The 24,940-nt window shown below is 40.9% G+C and overlaps 1 protein-coding gene across 1 annotated transcript in view; it reads left to right on the forward strand.

Moving 5' to 3' along the window:
* Nucleotides 1–24,940, forward strand: part of SYNPR (synaptoporin) — a 426,172-nt gene that overhangs the window by 339,870 nt on the left and 61,362 nt on the right. The window contains exon 4 of the mRNA XM_049861698.1: nt 15,258–15,456. Within this exon, the coding sequence (XP_049717655.1) occupies nt 15,258–15,456 (199 nt within the window). The remainder of the gene's footprint in view (nt 1–15,257; nt 15,457–24,940) is intronic.

Genomic DNA, 24,940 nt, shown 5'->3' on the forward strand with positions numbered 1-24,940 from the left:
CAATGGCATTGGATTTTGTTTTGCTTTGTAAAATTCACCTTAGTATATTCTCAGTACATTCACAGAATTGTACATACATAGCCACAATTTTTAAACATTTCCTGACCCCAAAAAGGAACCCCACATCCCTTAGCCATCATCCCCAATCTCCCCACTGGCTTCTGTCTCTGTGATTTTGCCTGCTCTGGACATTTCATATAAATGGAATCACACAATATGTGGTCCTTTGTGACTAGCTTCTGTCACTAAGCATAGCATTTTCAGGGTTCATCCACATTGTAGTATATATCAGTACTTCACCCCTTTTTATTGTTGAATACTATTTCGCTGTATGGCTGTATCACATTTTATTTATCCATCCATTTGTTGAAGGACATATTGGTTGTTTCTACCTTTTAGCTGTTGTAAACAATGCTACTCTCAACATTCATGTACAAGTTATGACTGGACACATGCTTTCGTTTCTCTTGGGTATACACCTGTACCCCTCACACATCTGTCAAGTTGTCAGACTGTGGGGGCTTGTGTGTTGCTGTGATGCTGGAAGCTATGACACCAGTATTCAAATACAAGCAGGGTCACCTATGGTGGACAGGTTTCAGCTGAGATTCCAGAGTAAGACAGACTAGGAAGAAGGGCTCAACAGTCTACTTCTGAAAAGAATTAGGTTTCAGCTGAGATTCCAGAGTAAGACAGACTAGGAAGAAGGGCTCAACAGTCTACTTCTGAAAAGAATTAGCTAATGAAAATCTTATGAATAGCTGCGGAACACTGTCTGATATAGTGCCAGAAGATAAGCCCCTCAGGAAGGTGGAGGGCACTTAAAATACGACTGGGGAAGAGCTGCCTCCTCAAAGTAGAGTCGGCCTTAATGACACGGATGGAGTCAAGCTTTTGAGACCTTCATTTGCTGATGTGGCACAGCTCAAATTGAGAAGAAACAGGTGCAAACTTTCATTAATAATCAGAACATGGAATGTACAAAGTATGAATCTAGCAAACTTGTAAACTGTCAAAATTGAAATGGAACACATAAACATTGATATCCTAGGCATTAATGAGTTGAAATGGACTGGTATTTGCCATTTTGAATCAGAAGATCATATGGTCTAGTATGCCAGGAATGACAACTTGAAGAGGAATGGCATTGCATTCATCGTCAAAAAGAACATTTCAAGATCTATCCTGAAGTACAACACTGTCCGTGATAACATAATATCCACATTCCAGTTAATACAACTAATATTCAAATTTAAACACCAACCACCAAGGCTAAAGATGAAGAAATTGAAGATTTTACCAACATTTGTGGTCTAAAATTGGTCAAACATGCAATCAGGATGCATTGATAATTACTGGTGATCGGAATTTGAAAGTTGGAAATAAAGAAGGATTGGAGTTGGGAAAATATGGCCTTGGTGATAGAAATGATTCTGGAGATCACGTGGTAGAATTTTGCAAGACCAACAACTTCTTCATGGCAAATATCTTTTTTCAACAACATAAACAGCAACTGTACACATGGACTTTACCAGACGGAATATATAGGAATCAAATGGACTACATCTCTGGAAAAGCTCAATACCATTAGTCAGAAAAGGCCAGGGGCTGACTGCAGAAGAGACAATCAATTGCTCATATGCAAGTTCAAGTTGAAACTGAAGAAAATTAAAACAAGCCCATGAGAACAAAAGTATGACCTTGAGTATATCCCACCTAAATTTAGAACCATCTCAAGGATAGATTTGATGTGTTAAACACTAATGATTGAAGACCAGATGAGTTATGGAATGACATCAAGCACATCATACATGAAGAAAGCAAGACATCATTAAAAAGTCAGGAAAGAGATGGGCGGAGCCAACATGGAGGAATAGACAGACGGTTCTGTTGAGCCCTCTTTACAACAAAGACCCTAGAAAACAAGTGAAACGAATATATTTGTAACAAGCTGGGAGCCCTGAGCATCAAAGGCAAGCTTAGACAATGAACTGAGGGGCAGGGGGAGGAAGAGCCCCTTTGGAAGTGGAGAGGAGTTAGCGGACAGGAATCGTGGGGAGCCCTCAGGCACCATTCCTGGAGCAGAGGCAGTGGTGGCGGCTGCTCCTAGCGTTCGGGCGCAGTTTCCTCAGGGAGAATCAGCCGGCCACACAGCCCTCTCACACCTCTGGAACCTGAGGAGACGGGCGCTTTCTCGGTGAAAGCTAAGTACTTGTGTATATTTTACAGCTCCCCCACCCCCACCCCCAACCCGGCTTCAGCAGCTGAATCCTTGGCCTGAAATAGACCCTGGTGAGCACATAGAGCCATTCTCCCGGCCTTGGGGAAGGGAAAAAAATTTGCAACTGTGGGGAAAAGATAATTCACTAGCTCCATTACCTAGGGGATCTCAGGACAGAAGTGACTCCTGTCCAGGCATAAACCATCTGTGGACCTTGAGCACCTTTCCCTTCTGCATGGACCTCTGTGCTCCTATTTTGGGAGAATAAGCACTTGTTGGCAAACTCCAACCATTCCAGCTGTGTGGTGGAGAGGTGGGTGTTTGACATCACTTTGCCTATTAAACAAGGTCCTCACCTACCCACATCAGGGACCTAAGGACTGGTAGCTCCACTCAGATCACCCAGCCACCAGTGACTGGGGTCCAAAGATAACTGGTACCTCCTAGTCCTTACAACAAAAATGTTGGGTGCCCATGGTTCCTCTGCAGAACCCACCCACCAGCATGCTCTAGGGAACAGAGACATGTTTTCCTCAGGGACACTTGGGGGTCGGTTCTCAGCCCCCTGCCTTGATCAGAGCATGACCCCCTGCTGCAATCAGATACCGGTATATATGCCAATCACCCCGGCCCCTCTAAGACTGTAGGACAGAGCCTGTACCACACACTTTATATCAGCTACCTGGAAACCTGAGCTGAATTCATACAAGAAAACTGAATGGACTACTAGACTGATATACCTGATAACAGCTCTAGCCAGCTGAGGACATGACACCAGAGCTCCAAAGGTGAAAATAATTTAGCTAGCTCACTCAAGCAACCCATAGGGGTATAGCAAAACAAAACAAGGCAAGCAGCTGTGACACAGTAAGCAATCATAAACTAGTACAATAACTTATAGATGACTCAGAGACAACAGACAATATCAAGTCACATAAAGAAACAGACCATGGTCACCTCAACAGGCTCTCAAAACAAAGAATCCAGGGATCTTTTAGATGAAAGTGCATTCCTGGAATTACCAGATGCAGAATACAAAAGTTTAATATACAGAACCCTTCAAGACATCAGGAAGAAAATGAGGCAATATGCAGAACAAGCCAAAGAACACACAGATAAAGCAACTGAAGAAATTAGAAAGATTATTCAGGATCATAATGAAAAGTTTAATAAGCTGGAAAAATCTATAGACAGACAGCAATCAGAAATTCAGAAGATTAACAATAAAATTACAGAATTAGATAACTCAATAGAAAGTCAGAGGAGCAGAATTGAGCAAGTAGAAGCTAGAATTTCTGAACTTGAAGATAAACTTGGTACTAATATATTTGAAGAAAAGTCAGATAAAAGAATTTTTAAAAAATGAAGAAAACTTAAGAATCATGTGTGACTCTACTCTATCAAGAGAAATAACCTATGAGTGACTGGAGTACCAGAACAGGGAGGGATAACAGAAAACACAGAGAAAATTGTTCAGGATTTGTTGGCAGAAAACTTCCCTGATATTGTGAAAGGTGAGAAGATATCTATCCAAGAAGCTCATCAAACTCCACATAAGGTAGATCTGAAAAGAAAGTCACCAAGACATATCATAATCAAGCTTGCCAAAACCAAAGATAAAGAGAGAATTATAAGAACAGCGATGGATAAACGAAAAGTCACCTACAAAGGAGAGCCAATAAGAATAAGCTTGGACTACTTGGCGGAAACCATGCAGACAAGAAAGCAATGGGATGACATATTTTAAAAATCGAAGGAAAAAAATTGCCTGCCAAGAACCATATATCCAGCTAGAGCTGGACAGCTCCACAGTAATAGCAGACTTCAACACACCACTTTCAGTGAAGAACAGGACATCCAGAAAGAAGCTCAATAAAGACACAGAAGATCTAAATGCCACAATCAACCAACTTAACCTCATAGACATATACAGAGCACTCCACCCAACAGCAACCAAGTATACTTTCTTTTCTAGTGCACATGGAACATTCTCTAGAATAGACCACATATCAGGTCATAAAGCAAACCTTAGCAGAATCCAAAACATGGGAATATTACAAAGCATCTTCTCTGACTATAAGGCCATAAAAGTGGAAATCAATAACAGGAAAAGCAGGGAAAAGAAATCAAACACTTGGAAACTGAACAATACCCTGCTCAAAAAAGGCTGGATTAGAGAAGACGTTAAGGATAAAATAAAGAAATTCAGAGAATCCATTGAGAATGAAGACACTTCCTATCAGAACCTTTGGGACACAGCAAAAGCGGTGCTCAGAGGCCAATTTATATCAATAAATGCACACATCCAAAAAGAAGAAAGGGCCAAAATCAAAGAATTATCCCTACAACTTGAACTAATAGAAAGAGAGCAACAAAAGAAACCCACAGGCACCAGAAGAAAATAAATAATAAAAATTAGAGCCGAACTGAATGAAAGAGAAAACAGAAAAACAATAAAAAGAATTAATAAGACCAAAAGCTGTTTTTTTGAAAAAAACAACAAAATTGATAAACCACTGGCCAAACTGACAAAAGAAAAACAGGAGAGGAAACAAATAGCCCAAATAAGAAATGTGAGGAGTGATATTACAACAGACTCAACTTAAATTAAAAGAATCATATCAGATTACTATGAAAAACTATACTCAAACAAATTTGAAAACCTAGAAGAAATGGATGAATTCCTAGAAACACACTACCTACCTAAACTAACACAAACAGAGGTAGAACAACTAAATAGACCCATAACAAAAGAAGAGATTGAAAAGATAATCAAAAAACTCCCAACAAAAAAAGTCCTGGTCCGGAGGGCTTCACTGCAGAGTTCTACCAAACTTTCAGAGAAGGGTTAACACCACTACTACTAAAGGTATTTCAGAGCATAGAAAAGGATAGAATATTACCAAACTCCTTCTATGAAGCCACCATATCCCTGATACCAAAACCAGGTAAAGACACCAGAAGAAAAGAAAATTATAGACCTATATCCCTCATGAATGTAGATGCAAAAGTCCTTAACAAAATTCTAGCCAATAGAATTCAACAACGTATCAAAAAAATAATTCACCATGACAAGTGGGATTTATACCAGGTATGCAGGGATGGTTCAACATTAGAAAAACAATTAATGTAATCCATCAAAAGACAAGAATCACAAGATTTTATCAATTGATGCAGAAAAGGCATTTGACTAAGTTCAACGTTCATGATAAAAACTCTCAGCAAAATAGGAATAGAAGGAAAATTCCTCAGCATAATAAAGGGCATTTATACAAAGCCAAGAGCCAAAAAAAAAAAAAAAAAAAAAAAGAGCCAACATCACCCTAAATGGAGAGAGCCTGAAAACATTCCCATTGAGATCGGGAACCAGACAAGGATGCCCTTTATCACCACTCTTATTCAACACTGTGCTGCAAGTCCTCGCAAGACCAATTAGGCTAGATAAAGAAATATAGGGCATCCAGATTGGCAAGGAAGGAGTAAAAGTATCTCTATTTGCAGATGACATGATCTTATACACAGAAAACCCTAAGGAATCTTCCAGAAAACTACTGAAACTAATAGAGTTCAGCAGAGTATCAGGATACAAGATAAACGTACAAAAATCAGTTGGATTCCTCTACACCAACAAAAAGAACATCGAAGAGGAAATCACCACATCAATGCCATTTACAGTAGCCCCCAAGAAGAAAAAATACTTAGGAAAAAATCTCACCAGAGATGTAAAAGACTTATACAAAGAAAACTACAGTACACTTCTGCAAGAAACCAAAAGAGACTTACATAAGTGGAGAAACATACCTTGCTCGTGGATGGGAAGACTTAACATTATAAAAATGTCTATTCTACCAAAAGGGATCTATACATTTAATGCAATTCTGATCAAAATCCCAATGACATTCTTTAATGAGCTGGAGAAACAAATCACCAAGTTCATACGCAAGGGAAAGAGGCCCCGGACAAGTAAGGCATTACAGAAAAAGAAGAACAAAGTAGGCGGCCTTACTTTACCTGATTTTAGAACCTATTTTTTTTTATACCACCACAGTAGTCAAAACAGCCTGGTACTGGTACAACAACAGATACATGGACCAATGGAACAGACTTGAGAATCAAGACATAAATCCATCCACATATGAGCAGTTGATATTTGACAAAGTCCCCAAAAGATAGTCTTTTGAACAAACGGTGCTGGCATAACTGGATATCCATCTGCAAAAAAATAAAACAAGACCCATACCTCACTCTATGCACAAAAACTAACTCCAAATGGATCAAGGACCTAAATATAAAATCTAAAACGATAACGATCACGGAAGAAAAAATAGGGACAACGTTAGGAGCCCTAATACATGGCATAAACAGTATACAAAACACTATTAAGAATGCAGAAGAAAAACTAGATAACTGGGAGCTCCTAAAAATCAAACACTTATGCGCATCCAAAGACTTCACCAAAAGAGTAAAAAGACTACCTACAGACTGGGAAAAAGTTTTTAGCTATTTCATTTCTGATCAGCGCCAGATCTCTAAAACCTACATGATACTGCAAAAACTCAACTGCAAAAAGACAAATAACCCAATTAAAAAATGGGCAAAAGATATGAATAGGCACTTCACTAAAGAAGACATTCAGGTAGCTAACAGATACATGAGGAAATGTTCACAATCATTAGCCATTAGAGAAATGCAGATCAAAACTACAATGAGATTTCATCTCACTCCAACAAGGCTGGCATTAATACAAAAAACACAAAATAATAAATGCTGGAGAGGCTGTGGAGAGATTGGATCACTTCTACACTGCTGGTGGGAATGTCAAATGATGCAACCACTTTGGAAATTGATTTGGCGCTTCCTTGAAAATCTAGAAATAGAACTACCGTATGATCCAGCAACCCCACTCCTCGGAATATATCCTAGAGAAATAAGAGCCTTTACATGAACAGATATATGCACACCCATGTTTATTGCAGCACTGTTTACAATAGCAAAAAGGTGGAAGCAACCAAGGTGCCCATCAACGGATGAATGGATAAATAAATTATGGTATATTCACACAATGGAATACTACGCATCGATAAAGAACAGTGAGGAATCTGTGAAACATTTCATAACATGGAGGAACCTGGAAGACATTATGCTGAGTGAAATTAGTCAGTTGCAAAAGGACAAATATTGTATAAGACCACTATTATAAGAACTTGAGAAATAGTTTAAACTGAGAAGAAAACATTCTTTTGTGGTTACGAGAGGGGGGATGGAGGGAGGGTGGGAGAGGGGCATTCACTAATTAGATAGTAGATAAGAACTACTTTAAGTGAAGGGAAAGACAGCACACAATACAGGGGAGGTGAGCACAATTGGACTAAACCAAAAGCAGTTTCCTGAATAAACTGAATGCTTCGAAGGCCAGCATAGCAGGGGCAGGGGTCTGGGGACCATGGTTTCAGGGGACATCTAAGTCAATTGGCATAATAAAATCTATTAAGAAAACATTCTGCATCCCACTTTGAAGAGTGGCGTCTGGGGTCTTAAACGCTAGCAAGCAGCCATCTAAGATGCATCAATTGGTCTCAACCCACCTGGATCAAAGGAGAATGAAGAACGCCAAGGACACAAGGCGATTACGAGCCCAAGAGACAGAAGGGGCCACATGAACCAGAGACTACACCATCCTGAGACCAGAAGAACTATATGGTGCCCGGCTACAACCGATGACTGCCCTGACAGGGAACACAACAGAGAACCCCTGAGGGAGCAGAAGAGCAGTGGGATGCAGACCTCAAATTCTCATAAAAAGACCAGACTTAATGGTCTGACTGAGACTGGAAGGACCCCGGTGGTCATGGCCCCCAGACCTTCCGTTGGCCCAGGACAGGAACCATTCCCAAAGCCAACTCTCAGACATGGGTTGGACTGGACAATGGGGTGGAGAGGGATGCTGGTGAGGAGTGAGCTTCTTGGATCAGGTGGACTTTTGAGACTATGTTGGCATCTCCTGCCTGGAGGGGAGATGAGAGGGTGGAGGGGGTTAGAAGCTGGTGAAAAGGACACAAAAAGAGAGAGTGGAGGGAAAGAGTAGGCTGTCTCATTAGGGGGGGAGTAATTGGGAGCATGTAAAAAAAAATTTTTTTTTTTAGCAAGGTATATATGGGTTTTTGTGTGAGAGACTGACTTGATTTGTAAACTTTCAGTTAAAGCACAATAAAATTTATTTTAAAAGTCAAGAAAGAAAAGACCAAACTGGATGTCAGAAGAGACTCTGAAACTGCTTTTGAACTTTGAGTAGCTAAAGCAAAAGGAAAAAATGAAGAAGCAAAACAGCTGAACAGAAGATTTCAAAAGGTGGCTGGAGAAGACAAAGTAATGTATTATGATGACATGTGGAAAGACCTGGAGATAGAAAACCAAAACAGAAGAACACCCTTGGCATTTCTCAAGCTGAAATAAAAGAAGAAAAAATTCAAGCCTCCAGTAGCAATATTGAAGGATCCCATGGATAAAATATTGAATGACTCAAGGAGCATCAAAACACAGAGTCACTATACCAAAAAGAATTTGCCGACAGTTCAAATATCTCAGGAAGTAACATATGATCAGGAACCGATGGTACTGAAGGAAGAAGTCCAAGCTGCACTGAAGACAATTGGCAAAAAACAACGCTTCAGTAATTGACAGAATACCAATTGAGATGTTTCAACAAACAAATGCAGAGCTGGAAGTGCTCACTCATCTGTGCCAAGAAATTTGGAAGATAGCTACCAGTGTTTTGTTCTGTTGTCCACAGGGTCACTATGAGTCAGAACTGACTCGACGGCACCTAACAACAACAACAAATATACCTGGGAGTGACATTGCTTGTTGTGTTGTGTTTAACGTTTGAGGAACTAACAGACTACATTCCAAGGTGGCTGCACCATTTTAGAGTCCCACCAGCAGTGCATGAGGGTTGCAATTTCTCCACATTCTTGATAATACTTATCACCCATATTTTCTAATGTAGCCATCCTACTGTATGTGAAGAGAGAGCTCATTGTTCTTTTGTCCCTATCTTTTGACATGTGTAATTTCTAATTCTCTTGTAAACTGTAGCTTAAAACTCACTCCCATTGGTTATCTTACATTGACCACCGCCCTCTAGACTAACTTAAGAGTCCTCTCAAAAAACCCTATCTTTCCCCCCTAAACTCTAAGTTCCACATGGGCAGGGATGATCCCATCTCTACTTTGTCCCCACTCTATTCCCAGCATCTAGCCATTGTGTGATCTATAGTGGTGCTTGTTAAAATTTAGTTTAATGAATGACATGTTAAGAAATAATCATGAAAAGGTATAGGTTATCTGAACATCACCAATATCAAAGTAATTAGCCTGAGGACTTTTTATATCTTTTTTATTTCTCAGCATTCCTTATACACTACACTGTTGAGAAACATATTTTAATGTCTCTGGCAAGGGGAAGAAGGATGTTTTACAATATAACCAATATCAAAAGCTCTTATTACCATAAATTTTATTGAAGTTATACACTGTTATGAATTGAATTGTGTCCCCCAAAATATGTGTTATAAATCCTAGCCTCTTTGCCTGTGGGAAATCAGTTGTCTTTATTATGTTAATAATACATAATTAGTGTAGGGTGTATCTTAATCTCTTTTGAGATATAAAAGAAATTAAACAAGCAAGCTAGAGAAACAGAGATTGGGGAAGAGAGATGCCAAGTCACATGAAGATTGCTCAGGAGAAAAAGCTCAAAGAGACAAGGACCTTCCTCCAGAACCAACAGAGAGAAAGCCTTCCCTTAGAGCCAACACCCTGAATTTGGACTTCTAACCTTCTAAACTGTGAGAAAATGGATTTGTTTTTGTTAAAGCCACCCACCTGTGGTATTTTTGTTGTAGCAGCACTAAACCAAAAAACTAAACTCATTGCTGTCAAGTCGATTCCAACTATTAGCAAACCTATAGGACAGAGCAGAACTGCCCCATAGGGTTTCCAAGGAGCAGCTGGTGGATTCCAACTGCCAATCTTTTGATTAGCAGCCATATCTCTTAACCACTGCACCACCAGGGCTAAATTAGAATTTGGTACAGCAGAGTGGGGTGCCGTTCTAACAGGTAACTAAAATGTGGAAGTTGTTTTGGAATTGAGTAATGGGTAGAGGCTGGAAGAGTTTTAAGGTGCCTAATAGTAAAAGCCTGAAGGCCTGATGGTGTCTATGAGCTGGAATTGACTCAACGGCAACAGGATTTGTTTTTTTTGTGTGTGTGTGATAGTAAAAGCCTAGATTGGCTTGAAAACACTGTTGGTAGAATTATGGAAATCAAAGGCAATTCTGATGAGGGCTTAGAAGGAAGTGAGGAGAGCTATAGAGAAAATCTCTATAGTCTTAGAGAATATATACGGCATCAGCAGCAGAATGTTGCTAGAAATGTGGACATTAAATGTGCTTCCAGTGAGGCTTTAAAAGGAAATGATAAACATGTAATTGGGTAGTGGAAGAAGGGTGATACTTTTTATGCAGTGGCAAAGAGTTTGTCTGAATTATGTTCAAATGTTTGGTGGGAGGTAGAACTTGTAAGAAATGAACTTGGATATCTGGCTGATGAGATTTCTAAGCAAGATTTTAAAGGCACCATGTGGTTTATCCTTGCTGCTTATGGTAAAATGCGAGAAGAAAGAGATGGACTTAAAAATGAACTGTGCAAAATGAAAATGGAACTTAAAGATTTGGAAAATTCTGTTGGGCAAACTAAAGACACGTGTTCTAGAACTTTAAACAAGAACGTGGTTATGCAATCTTTTGCTAAAGAGATTAAGCCTGTGACTGATGGATCTAACCAACTACCACAGCAGAAAACCCATCAGCTTGGACTGAAGGGGGCAGAGAAAAAATTAAAAGAACACTGCCTCTTGGAATTCTACAGGTAGGAAACAGGTCAAAGGAGCTAAATCTGTTGTCCTCCAAGAAAAGAAAAGGACCATTTCTGGAGCAGTTCAGAGGTCGAAGAACTGTTGGAAGGAGTAGAGAAAGCAGGGCTTCTCGGTTTCAATGGGTGGGGCCACAGTCTCCTGGATTTCAAAGGGTGGGGTCACAGCTCCTGGGTTTCGGCAACCCAGATCTTAACCAACTCAGTTCCGGAGTGTGGGGCTGCCATTAAGGTGTACCAGGGGACGGGGCACAGCCCAAAGGTGAGGAGACAGGGCTTCCATGCCCAAAGGGCAGAAGAATGGGGGCTGTTGAAACCAGATGGTGAGGTAGCTGCTCAGATGGACTAGGAGAACAGGGCCACCCAAAGCCTAGGGAGCAGTATTGCCATCCAACTAGGCCTGGAAGGCAAAGCTGAAGCCCAGGGCTGAGGGGCCTCCACCCAGAATCCAGACAGCATGGCCAAAACCCAGAGTCCGGAGGGCAGGGCCAGCGCCCAGATGGTTTCAGAGAATAGAGAATTATTTTCAAGCCTTGAGAGTTAATGTAAATTGTTCTGCTGGGTTTTGGACTTGCTTGGTGCCCATTATCCCTTCTTTCCCTCCAGATTCTTCCATTTGTGATGGAAATGTCTGCCTTTTACTTGTTCCACAATCAGACTTTGGAAATAGATAACTTGGAGTTTAGATTTCACAGATTCACTGGTGAAGAGGAATTTTGCCCCAGGATGGAATATGCTTAAAGTCTCACCCGTATTTGATTTAGATGATTCAGAAGATGAGATTTTGGACTTGGAATTGATTGAAGAATTTTGGGATGATGTGGTGGCGTGAATGTGTTTTGCATGTGGAAAGGACATGAATTTTTAGGGACAAAAGGGTGCAATGTTATAGATTGAATTGTGTCCCCCAAATGTATGTGTTGTGAATCCTAACTTCTATGCCTGTGGGAATGGGTTGTCTTTGTTACGTTTATCATACAGGATTAGTGTAGGGTGTGTCTTAAATCAATCCCTTTTGTGATGTAATAGAGATTAAACAAGCAAGTGAGAGAGGCAGACTTGGGGGAAAAGAGATGCCAAGCCACATGAAGATCACCCAGGAGCAGAAGCTCAAAGAAACAAGACATTCCCCCAGAGCCAACAAAGAGAGAGAAAGACTTCCCATAGAGCTGGTGCCCTGAATTTGGACTTCTAGCTTCCTAAACAGAGAAAACAAATTCGTGTTTGTTAAAGCCACCCACTTGTGGTATTTCTGTTATAGCAGTACTAGATAACTAAGGGACACAACTTTCAGTTAGTCAAGAAAAGAGTCTCTTCTTTGTGAGTGAGGCTCAGTATCCACAAGTAAAATCAAATGGACTTTGTAAACAGTTTTCTTTTAAGTCAAACAATAAATAAAAAAGAGTATGTTTTTGAGAAGGAACCTAGGGCAACTGGGCTTTCCTGCTTTGGCTGTCAACAAGGGCACACCCCTAGAGATTTTAACTCAGTAGGTCCAGAATAAAAACAACAACAACCAGTCACCACTGAGTTGCTTCTGATTCAATACAACCCCCACGTGTGTGTTCCATAAGGTTTTCAATGTCTGAGTTTTCAGAAGTAGATCACCAGGCCTTTCTTCTGAGGTGCCTCTAGGTGCACTTGAACCTTCAACCTTTCAAATAGCAGCTGAGTGCACTAACCATTTGTACCACCCAGGGACTCCAGGTTCAGGAAAGGGCCCTGGAATATCCTTTTTTTTTTTTTAATTATTTTTTAAATCAAGGCCCCCAGTGATTCTGATGCTAGGTATCCACAGGATTCACTTTGAGGAAACGTCCATCCTGGTTAATGTTCTCATTATTTATGAAGAGCAGGTTAATGCAGAGGTTGAAGAAAAAAAAAAAAAATCAGGCTCTGGTGTCAGACGAAGATTTAAATCCATGACCCAACATTTACTATGTGGTTTAGGACAAATTACTCACTCTTTCTAAACCTCTGTGTCTTCATCTATAAAGAGAAGGAGAGGCAATGAAAATGCCTACATCATAGGCTTGTTTTGAGCATTACATTGAATAACACATATAAACAGTTAACACAAAGCCTGGCACATAGAAAAGGCACCTATGTTAGTTGCTAGTATTATTGCTATTTTTTCATGATCATTATTACCTTAATTGGAAGAGGATGTGCACATGGGTCTGTTTTAAAGGGATTGAGTTTTACTTAGTCAGTAAATCACTTCCTGGACCTAAGTTGGGAATTTACCAGGTTCATCAATGGTTGTATGATCATTGTTACTTTCACAGATAATTTTCTAAGTGATGCTTTATTGATGTAAATAGTTTTCATTCAAGTGCTTGCCTAATCCTTAAGGAATAAATTAGTCACTTCTGAAGAAGAAGAATTTGGTTACTGTCTTAGTCATCTAGTGCTGCTATAACAGAAATACCACAAGAGGATGGCTTTAACAAATGCAAATTTATTTTCTCAGTTTAGAAGACTAGAATTCCAAATTCAGGGACTCCAGCTTTAGGGAAAGGCTTTCTCTCTCTGTCAGCTCTGGGGTGAGGTCCTTGTCTCCTTTCAACATCTGTGGGCCCAGCATTCTTTGGAGATCTCCATGTATCTTGGCATCAGTCTTCCCCTGGGTCTAGGGGGTTCTCAGCAGAGGGGCCCCAGGTTCAAAAGGATGCTCTGTACTCTCCCAGCTCTTCTTTCTAGGGAGTGGGGTCCCTTCTTGCTTGCTTCTCTTTCCTTTTATCTGTTGTAAAACAAAAGGTGTGACTCAAGCAAGGATGTGACTTGAGTAAGGGCATGACTTGAGTAAGGCAGTGCGACTCAAGATACACCCCACCCTAGTCCTGCCTTATAGAGGTTTTTGGATTTAGAACTCACAAAATGGAGGATGGTTACATAACATCACAAAATGGAGGATAATTACATACTACTGGAAATCATGGCCTAACCAAATTGACACATATTTTTGAAGGACACAGTTCAATCCACGACAGCTACTATATTAAGTTACAGTTAACTGCATGGTTCTAGTTCCCATCATGAGCTCCTGTTATGCCTATAACACATCTTCCTTAAGTGTCATCAACTGAGCACAAAGTGTTGCCCAAATATCTTTTTTTCTCTATTAAATAACATAATGCACTTGGATGCTGCCCTGACAGAACTTATTCTAGAAAATAGAAGTTCCAAAGTTCAATCAAATGAGGACCTATCAGTCATCTTACAAAATCAGGAATGTTAATCTATGTATTAAAGTACTATGTACTGAGTGTAACAAGCCTCAGCCATTCAGGATACATAGAGAAGAAAACCAAGGTCCAACTACCATGAAGAGTTCATTGCTGAAGGTATAGTAGAGAGAGAAAAAAAAAGTAATCTAATACATTACCGTGACAGTTTTGGCTGGTGATCAGTGCTAAGAATGACATTAAAGAGGGTGAGGTGATAGAAAATGCCTAAAAGAAGGGAGCTACAGTGGATTAGTAGCCAAGGAAAGGTTCCCCCAGGAGATGACAACTGAGGGGATACCTGGATGCCAAGAAGGACTTGACCATGGAAGATGTCAGAGGGCAGAGTGATTGAGGAAGAGGAAATAGGCAGATACAAGACCCTAAGGCAGGAGCAAGCTTTGGCATTACTGAGAAATAGGATGTGGGCCCGCACAGTGCAAAGGGGCGATGGAGGCGGAAGTGGTAGGGGAAGAGGCTGGAGACATAGATATGGGCATGTCAGTAAGGCCTGGTCTCCCACGTTAAGGAGCTGGTGGGATTTTATGCCAAGCACAGTGGGGAAACACTAGGGGATTTAAGCAGAAGGTGCTGTACTTCAATTTATAATCATTTCACACTCCTTTTTCTTGCCCTATCCCTTTTCTCTAGAGTGGCTAGCCATTATTCAACCCAATTGAACAATGTTTAACTGCAATATTTATTTCCACATCCACAGTGATCATCTCTACAATGTTTTTAATGAAGTTGCCTCTTAGACATGCCACAAAACCCTCAAAACCACATTTCAATTTGCTTTAGAAGGTGTAGGCATGTGGCATCGAATTTCCTCTCCACAGCATATTAAAGAGTGTCTTCTTGAATCTTGGGATTTAGGTTGCACCAGGTGACTTTTGAGGTACCTACCTGCGAGGGAAAGGAGCGGCAGAAGCTGGCCTTGATTGGTGACTTCTCGTCTTCAGCAGAATTCTTCGTTACCGTTGCAGTCTTCGCCTTCCTCTACTCCTTGGCTGCCACTGTCGTTTACATTTTCTTCCAGAACAAGTACCGAGAGAACAACCGGGGCCCACTCATTGTAAGTGATTTTCTTTTTGAAATAACTTTCTATTCCTTCTTATCTCTTTTTTCTAATGCTTGGAGGGCTATGGAGTTGCCTGAGCACTCAGGGCAGGTATTTTAAAGGTAAACAATTTCTTTTTCATCCAAATCTCTTGGATCTACAACAAAAACATGATGTCTGTCATTCTCTTGTGCCACTGTGTTAGAAAAGTAGCACAAGACTTGATGGAAACCCCTCTGAAATAAATGACTGAAAATCTCATGAGATCAAGGAAAGAGTAACGAAGTTTGCTGCAAATTGATTTAGCTCAGCATCTCGGAGTTAGTCAACCATTTTTCTCTCTGAGTATTTGGACAGTGTGACTTGTGCTTATTTAGTTTGAGACGGGGATCTACATCTTTCGACACTGCCTTCATCTGTTCCTTCCTTCCTTAGTTCCTTCCTAATTTCCATCCTTCCTTTCTTCCTCCCTTCCCTCCTTCCTTTCCTCCTTCCATTCTTCCTAACTTCCTTCCTTCCCTCTTTTCCTCCCTCCTTCCTAACTTCCTTCTTTTCTTCCTTCCTTCTCCTTCTCCTCCATCTCCCTTTCCGCCCTCGTCCTCCTTTTTTCCCTCTCTCTCCTACCTTTTTTTCTTCTTTTTCAGTGTTTCAAGGTCTGTCATACGTGAAGCCAATATAGCTGAGTATATCCCAGTGGGGCACTCATATGTTTGTTGTTAGTCGCCATCGAGCCGATTCTGACTCATGGCGACCTCGGGGTACATAAAACTCTCCCAGAGGTACACGGGCATGGATAATTTTAAGGAAATAAATTTAAAATATCTCAAACTTCGTATGTACATCTGCCTAAAATATATCTTCCTGAGAATGCCTGTCACCTGACAATATCTTGCTGTCTTTTTCGTCACCTACTCCCATTGTACAAACATCCTTCTCCCATCCCAAATCTTACTACATAGCCCATTGCCACAGGATACAAAGCCTCTGGGACTAAACAAAGGGAATACTGGTGTTGGTGCTGATGAAAGAGAGTTATTCCAGTGCTTGGATGATGTAATCTTTTGCATATCAGGAGGTTTCCAATTTTTTGCTTTCAAAAAAATTGAAAGTGCTTACGGTGTGGTGAATTGCTATTATATGGCCCTTCTAGCCATGGTCTTGTAACTCCCACAAAATGATTGGGTAGGATTATGCAAATAAGATGCATGTAGCCCACCAAGGGGACTGGAGAGTCTGCTAATGCAAATAAGATGCATGGAATGCTTGTGGGGCTGGGAATATACAAATAAGGTATATGGAACCCTGGTAGGGAGTTGGTCAGTTTTGCCATCCCACTAGGCTTAAAAAAACCAATCCCAGGTGTTGGAGGGTGGGGTACCTCACTACATCAAGAAAAAGCCAGGAGTAGAGTGTGTCCTTTGTATCTGGGATCCCTGTGCTAAGAACTTACTAGACCCAACACACAGAGGGAGCTGTAACATGGGAGACAGCGTGAAGTGGCAAGAAGCAGCAGCAAGCACAGCAGAGTCAAGGGGCAGAAGAACCAGGACACCAGCGCGAGACAACATGGTGGGCATCATAGCCTGTGGAGCAAGGTGGCTACGGTGGGTGTGCTGACCCACAGAGTGAGAGAGCTGAGAGCCTTTGGGCAGTGGGCTTGCTGGTGGAGTGGGGTGCCTTTGGGCACTTATTGATGGAGCTAGGTTTGCTGACCCATGGAGCAAGAGAGCTGAGCACCATTGGGCACGGGGTTTCCTGGTGAAGTGGGATGCCTCTGGGCACTTATTGGTGGAGGTAAACAGCTTTGTAACACTTGCCTGAGCAGGGGTCAAGGGCAGGGGGACAAGGTCAAGAACAAGATCCCAGTGGCAGAGGCCAGGCCTGAGCAGGGCCTGGCACCAGAGACCTGCCTTCAGACACAGCCAAGAAGCTATTCTGATCAAAGGACTGTATTCTGAGTTGTTTCTGTTACAACAAAACCTGTGAAAGCCAAAACCTGTGTAAAGCAAAAACCTGTCAGAGAAGGAAAACACAAATATTTTCCACTAAAACAAGCGATAGAAAAGTGGGAAGACTGAACCCTGTCAAAGGCGGAAAACTTGACTCAGAAAAACAAAGCAGTCCTGTTGAGTTCCAGCTCTCACAGGTGTCACTGTACTTCCTAGTTGATCCTGACCCTGAATTGTAACTCTTACTTCCCTCATAAACCCCATAACTGTGAGTATACTCTGTGAGTTTTGTATGGCCGTTGCAATGAATTACCAAACCCAGCAGAGAAGCAGAGAGTGCTGTGAGAGGGATTACTGGTGTCAGAATTGATAAAAAGGTTGGAGAGCAAAGTTATGTCTGACGGCCACCTCACAGGGATCAACTGTGGGCTGTTGACGCTGATGGTGATCCTCTCTCCTTCCCCTGAACTTAGATGAGGTGCGATGCTGCCATTTTACAATGCTAATCTACTCATAAGGAGCCCCAAGAAAAGACCTGGTGATCTGCTCCCGTAAAGATTATAGCCTAGGAAACCATACGCGGCAGTTCTACTCTGTCACATGGAGTTACCATGAGTCAGAATCAACTTGACAGCACACAACAACAGCAATCTACTGATCAGCTGATAGATCATTAAAAAACCATTTTTGATGACAAGTACCGTGTGGCCTAAAGCTTATAACACAGAAGGAATTCAGAGAAATGAATGACACTACAACAAAACCTCACCCATTCCCATCTGCTCATTGATATGAACAAGCCTTCTCAGGACTTACATCTATAAAATGAAAAACAGGAATAGAATTCATGCTGAATTACCTCCCATTCTTGAAATAAATAATATCTGTCCAAAAACTATATAAACTCATTGAAGAAAAAAGCCTCATCCAAATAACAGATAAATTTCCAATATAAAAAATTTACTTTTTTATATTTAAGCATTATTTATTAAGTTTTATAATACATTTATATTGTTTTGGGCCATTGTGTATTAATAATGCTTGTAATGATAACACAATCCAAAAGAAATTTTTGATACTTTAAGCATTAGGGTCATAAGGAATTAAAAAGTAATTTAAATTTATGTACATATTTTTGTTGCAAAGAAATATAATACTATGGTGATCAAAAATGTGCTTTCCAGTGTGAACAATATTATTCTAAGACATAATTCTATGAGGGAAGTGTAATGAAAATACAAGTTCAAAGAGAGCAAAAGAAACAATGTAAAATGTCCAATGGTAAAAAAAAAACAATAGTTCATTAATTTTTTCATAGAAAATGGTGAGCATAAAATAACTTTTTTATTAGAAACATTTAAAAGATAGATATAATGGTTATATTTTTAAATATCAATACTAACAATATGACAGAAATTACATCCTTGGCAACTATTTAAACCTTTAATAAAAAAAATTAAATGTCAACCTTAAAACATAGAAGTAGAAACACGGTTCTTTTTTTTTTTTTTTTAATTTATTTAGGGAATATGTGAGCAAACTGCTAACCAAAAGGTCGGCAGTTTGAAACTACCAGCCGCTCCTTGGAAACCCTATGGGGCAGGTCTACTCTGTCCTATAGGGTTACTATGAGTAGGAACTGACTCAGTGGGAATGGGTTTGTTTTCGTTTTTAGTATAATCTCTATATTATAAAGCCCTATACCTTAAAAGGAGCCCTGGTGGCACAGTGATTTAGTACTCGTCTGCTAACCCTCCAGTGGCGTCATGGGAGAAAGATATCGCAGTCTGCTTCTATCAAGATTTACGGTCTTGGAAACTCCATGGTGCAGTCCTGCTCTGTCCTCCATGGTTGCTATGAGTCAGAATCGAATCAAGGGCAGTGGGCTTTGTTTGCATTTGGTATCTGATAAAGAACTCCCTGGGTGGTGCAAGCAGATTGCAAATGCCTGCTAAGCTAAAGGTTGGAGGTTCAAACCCACCCAGCAGGGCTGCAGGAGAAAGACCTGTCGAAGTGTTACCATGAAGATTACGACCAAGAAAACCCTAGGGAGCTCAGTTCTATTCCGAAACACGCTGAATCGCCATAAGTCAGAATTGATTTGACAGAAATGCGTTTGGTTTTTTAAGTTTTGGTACCTGAGAGTAAATCTATTTTGAAGGGTAACTAGGAGACATGCCTGTTTGTGGAACCTTGCAGTTGCTTTTGAAGGGACTGGAAGAAATACAGATTCTCACCACTTTATTATGTTAACTTTGAGGAAGAAGGGTAATGCAGCAGGTGTCTTTTTTTCCCTCCCAAATTGGATCTAATTGTCCTAATGGTTTAAAGTGTCTTTAACAGAGTAACCCAACTTGGGGCCATCACTCCTGTGATACGCAGATAGGTACACAAAGAGATTGCCACGCATGTAGCCTAATACCAGCATGTACCTGTCCATTCCTGGACACAAGGGACACATATACACGTAGACACAGAATTCTAAAGAACAAGGAAATATCGTGACTTCCAGACAGGAGAAGGTGACACAGCTAGTTTGCACATAAAGTGGGAAAATACCTGTTTTGTTATATGAAACCTCATTCTCCTCACAAGACGTAAACTTGTGAAGGGGCTACCTCGCTCTGTGTAAATCGTCTTTGCCATCAACCGGGGTTTAATGAAATCCTGTGTTGTGTACACACTGGGTAGGTTTTGTTTCATTACATTGTTGGGGGGGGGGAAATTCTGGTAATAAAAAAAAGAAAGGCTCCTAGATGAAATGTCTGTGATATTAAAAAACTGATGTGCTCGTTACTTAACAGATAAAAGTTAATTTAAAAATGAGCCTGAGTCATAAGACTCAGAGAAGCAGAAGGAACATAGCAGGCCAGCGTGATGCACTGCAGGTGCTAATGATGACAAACCTTATCAGTTCAAACCCACCACGATGAGACAGCAATCAGGGACTCTACCACAGCAGATTATGCAACCAGTTGTGAAGAGCAGATGTAACCAAACTCAGAGTGTATCAAGAGCTCGAGAGAGTGGTTCACACATACGACAGCTTGTCAAACACACAGAAAGCACGTGTTCGTATGTTAACAATAACTGTACTGGTTTTCAGCCAGTCTTATTTTTCATAAGGATGGCTACTGACCATTACTGGGGCAACTTTGGTTTTCGTTCTTGTGACCATCTGTTCTTTTTTTAGTTGTTGTTTTGTTTTTAGCAAAGTACACACACTTTTTTTTTTATTACTATTCTTAACTTGGGATTCTCCAAGTCAAACAAACTTTTATCCTGAAACAACAAAATTACCATATTATATGGATATAAACTGATTCAAACAGTTCTAAGACATCATATATCCTCCGAAGCTATTCTGTTGTTGTTTGTTGTCATACAGTCAGCTCCAACTCATGGCAACCTTGTATATAACAGAACAAAACACGGCCTGGTCCTGTGCCATTCTCACAATTGTTGATATGGTTGAGACCATCTTTGCAGCTCTTGTGTCAATCGATCTCATAGAGATTTCCCTCATTTTTGCTGACCCTCTACTAAACATAATGTCCTTTTCTAGCGACTGGTCCTTCCTGATGATGTGTCCAAAGTGAGCAAGGCAAAGATTTGCCATCCTCTGTGCAGTCATGTTGATTCTGACTTGTAGCAACCCTATAGGACAAGTACAACTGCCCCATAGGATATCCAGACTAATCTTTATAGAAGCAGATTGCCACATCATTCTACTTCAGAGCTGCTTGTGAGTTCGAGCCACCAACCTTTTTGTCAACAACCAAGCGTTTAACCACTGCACCACCAGGGCTCCACTAGCCTCTAGAGATCATTACATCCCTAAAACTAATGAATTCCCATCTAGGTCTGTACCATTATACATTATATATTATACATCGTGCACAAGTAGGATCAATCTGTAGGGAAGTGATAATGATGATAACGATAATACCGACTGATATTGATTGAGCTTCTACCCAGTGTCAAGCTGATTTAATGTTCCAGCAGCCCTGGTTTATATTGCTAGTATATACATTTATAAATGATGAAAGGGAGGCCTGGAGAAGTTACCCAGCTCTCCCAGACCACATTACTAATAAGCAGAGGACCCAGAATTTGAAGCCAGGTCTCTCCAAGTCCAAGGGCTGAATTCATAACCAAAATGGTCCAAGATCCTCGTAGGTGACGTGCTACAAAGTTAGATGTATAGAGATGAGTAAGACAGGTTGTGTGGCTGCTATACTGTCTTCCTCTGGAAATGGAAGAGCCAATCCCTATAACCCCTAGGGTCTTCTGCCCATTTGACTACCATAGAGAGTTTTTTATTTATCTTCAAAATCTATTTGGAGTTATGGAATGGCTGCCATGAATCTATAAACTAGATCAGCCGGAGGGTTCTCCTTGTGCTGCAGTTTATGTCTGTTGAACGTAGAAGATGCCAGCGTTAGAAAACAAGCTTTAAAAAAGCCCAGATCAATGTGGGTCATAAACCAGACGTTGTTGTTGTTGTGTGCCGTTGAGTCAGTTCTGACTCATAGCAGCCCTAGAGGACAGAGTAGAACTGATCCACAGCGTTTTCTAATTTTTTTTTTTTTTTAATCTCTATGGGAGAAGAGCACCCGGTCTTTTGTACTGCAGAGTCACTGGGTGGGTTTGAGCCACTGACCTTTGGGTGAGCAACTGAGTGCTTAACCATTGTGCCACCAGGGCTCCTTAAACAGAGATTACCAGAACTGATTCCAGTACTTTTGTAAGTAGTTGTGCGCAGTTTCTTGCAGACTAGGGCCAAGTTTATCAATGGCTATTTTTCAAAATAACTTTTTTCTACTGAATCCACTTGACAAGATTATCCACCTTTACGTGAAAATGAGAATCTGAATGTCTATAGAAGTAACATAATTGCTAATGAGGCTGAATGACACAGTAAACAGAAAATTGGGCCAACGGAATCAGCCAGCTACTGTATATCACTACAGTATGTGCCTGCTTTTACAGATGAATAAATACCAGTTCTCGGATAACAGAAACGGCCACCTGAATGGTATGATTGTGGAACTGAAATGTCATGTCTGGTTAATACATTCTGTCATGTTCCTTAGTGTACGGTTTTAAAGCCTGTCTCCTGCTGAGATTTCTGTGACAGGATGTTCTGAGCCATTTTCAGATCTCATGTCAAATAGTCACACTATGAAGCATGGGGTTTTTTTGTTTTTTTTTTTTTGTCTTAATGAAAAATAGCTTTAAAAGATAACTTATCTTACAAGGCTGACAGAGTGCTCCAAGAATGAGCATATGATAAGCAAAAGCATACATTTAGGTGAATTCTTATTGCCAGAGGTTTGGTTTAAAGTTACTCCTCTAGGAGTCAAGGAGAATCACAATTTTCACCTAAGATTTCATGGAAAAGGAAGGGGCTTTGTTACTTTACCACCACCTGTCTGTCAGTTTGTCATACTGTGGTGGCTTGCATGTTGCTGTGATGCTGGAAGCTATGCCACTGGTATTTCAAATACCAGGAGGATCACCCACGGTGAAAAGTTTTAAAGGAGCTTCTAGACTTAGACAGACTAGGAAGAAAGACCTGGCAATCTGCTTCTGAAAATTAGCCAATGAAAACCCTATGGGTCACAACAGAATACTGTCCCATATAATGCTGGAAGATGAGCCCCCTAGGTTGAAAGGCACTCAGAAAGTCACGCGGTGGCTGCAACAATGGACCTGATCACACCAGGGAATGTGAAGATGGTGCAGGACTGGACAAGATTTCGTTCTGTTGTACATGGGGTCGCCATGAGTCCGCGATGACTCAACGGCAACTAGCAACATGTTACTCAAACTCTCCCTTCCCCATAAAGAAGACCAGCTTGACCAAAGGAGGTTCACGCGCCTAGAAGTATGTACCCATTGCAGGCACACAGTGGTAACTGAGGCTCACGTTTGTTTTACACCCAATGCATTCCAAAGTATTTTTATATTTTCACCCCCATCTAGCCTCTAAACAACCCTGACAGACAAGTTGAGCAATTAGAATTATCCCCACATTTGATTTCATTCCTCTTTACCGAGCACATCCTATGTACCAGACATTGGAAAATGAGTCCCTGGGTATTAGAAATTTTGCCTGTTGACAGAGAAGTTATTAATGGTAGAACAGGGACTCAAACTCTTAGTCCAGTGTTCTTAAGGGTAGAGGCCAAGCAGCGGATTCCTGGGTTTTATTTTTAAGAACTATTATTTAACAGTTGGAAGCCTGTTACTGCATCTGTGGAATGAAGCTAATAATACATGTGTCACAGGGTTGCTGGAAGGAAACAAGGAGGAGTCAATGTCCTCAAGCACTTTGCACAGGGAAACCATACAGTAAGTGGCACTTTAATAGTACCATCTGTCAGTTTGTCATACTGTGGTGGCTTGTGTCTTGCTGTGATGCTGGAAACTATGTCACCAGTATTACAAATACCAGATAGGGTCATCCATGATGGACAGGTTTCAGAAGAGCTTCCGGGCTAAGACAGACTAGGAAGAAAGGCCTGGGGATCTACTGCCAAAAATTAGCCGAGGAAAAAAACCTTATGGATCACAACAGAACATTGTCTGATGCACTTGGTTTGGACACATCATCAGGACGGATCAATCGCTGGAGGAAGACATCGTGTGCAGTGAAGTAGAGGGTCAGCAAGGGCGAGGGAGACCCTTAGTGACATGGATTGGGACAACAGCTGCGATGGTGAACTCAAACATGCCAGCAATCACGAGAATGACGCAGGACCAGGCAGTGTTTTATTCCATTGTACATAAATAAGATCACCTGAGCCACAGACCACTCGACGGTAGCCTTCTAATTGTAACATTATTATTGTCACTGATTTTAATTATCCCCCTGCCCATTACTAGGTAGTTTGTGAGGCTTGGCCCCACAAAGGGAACTGACTATAGTGCCCACATCCTAATTATCTCTCTGACCACCAAGTCCTTGAGGATAGCGCTTGCCTCAGGACTACTTCTAAGATCACAATGGCTAGGTTAATCCATCAAACTCACCTGTCTGTTCCTGAAACTACTCTCTGTGAGATGGTGGATTTTTAACCCCCTAAAGCAAAAGAAGGCTTCTCACATGAGGTACAGGCTGAAGCCATCACTAAGGGAGAAAATCAGGAGGCAACAACAGAGCTGATGATCAAAGAATCAAACACCAGTTCCTGACCATCAACTGCATCTTTACTTGGATGTAACCAGAGATGGGACTCAGATCTGCAGTTCCTGAGCCGTTCGGAAATAGCTGAGAAACCTCCCTCCGCCCTCTCCCCTCTGCTCTGCTCCCTCCTCTCTCTTCTCTCAGATCCGCTTCATGTCTCAGTATATCTAATTTTAATAGGTAATAATATCTTCATAGCCCAAGCAATGTGTGTATGTGGATGAATTGAAAGCATCTAGTCTGGTGAGGAAAAGTATTTAATAATTACAGCTCTCATACTAATGACCTGCTAAGTAATAAGTTGCCGTTGAGTCAACTGGTGACCTCTTGTGTGTCAGAGTAGAACTGTGCTTCTCAG

Source organism: Elephas maximus, chromosome 20 (genome assembly GCF_024166365.1).
Source record: "Elephas maximus indicus isolate mEleMax1 chromosome 20, mEleMax1 primary haplotype, whole genome shotgun sequence".
In the NCBI taxonomy this organism is placed as follows: Eukaryota; Metazoa; Chordata; class Mammalia; order Proboscidea; family Elephantidae; genus Elephas; species Elephas maximus.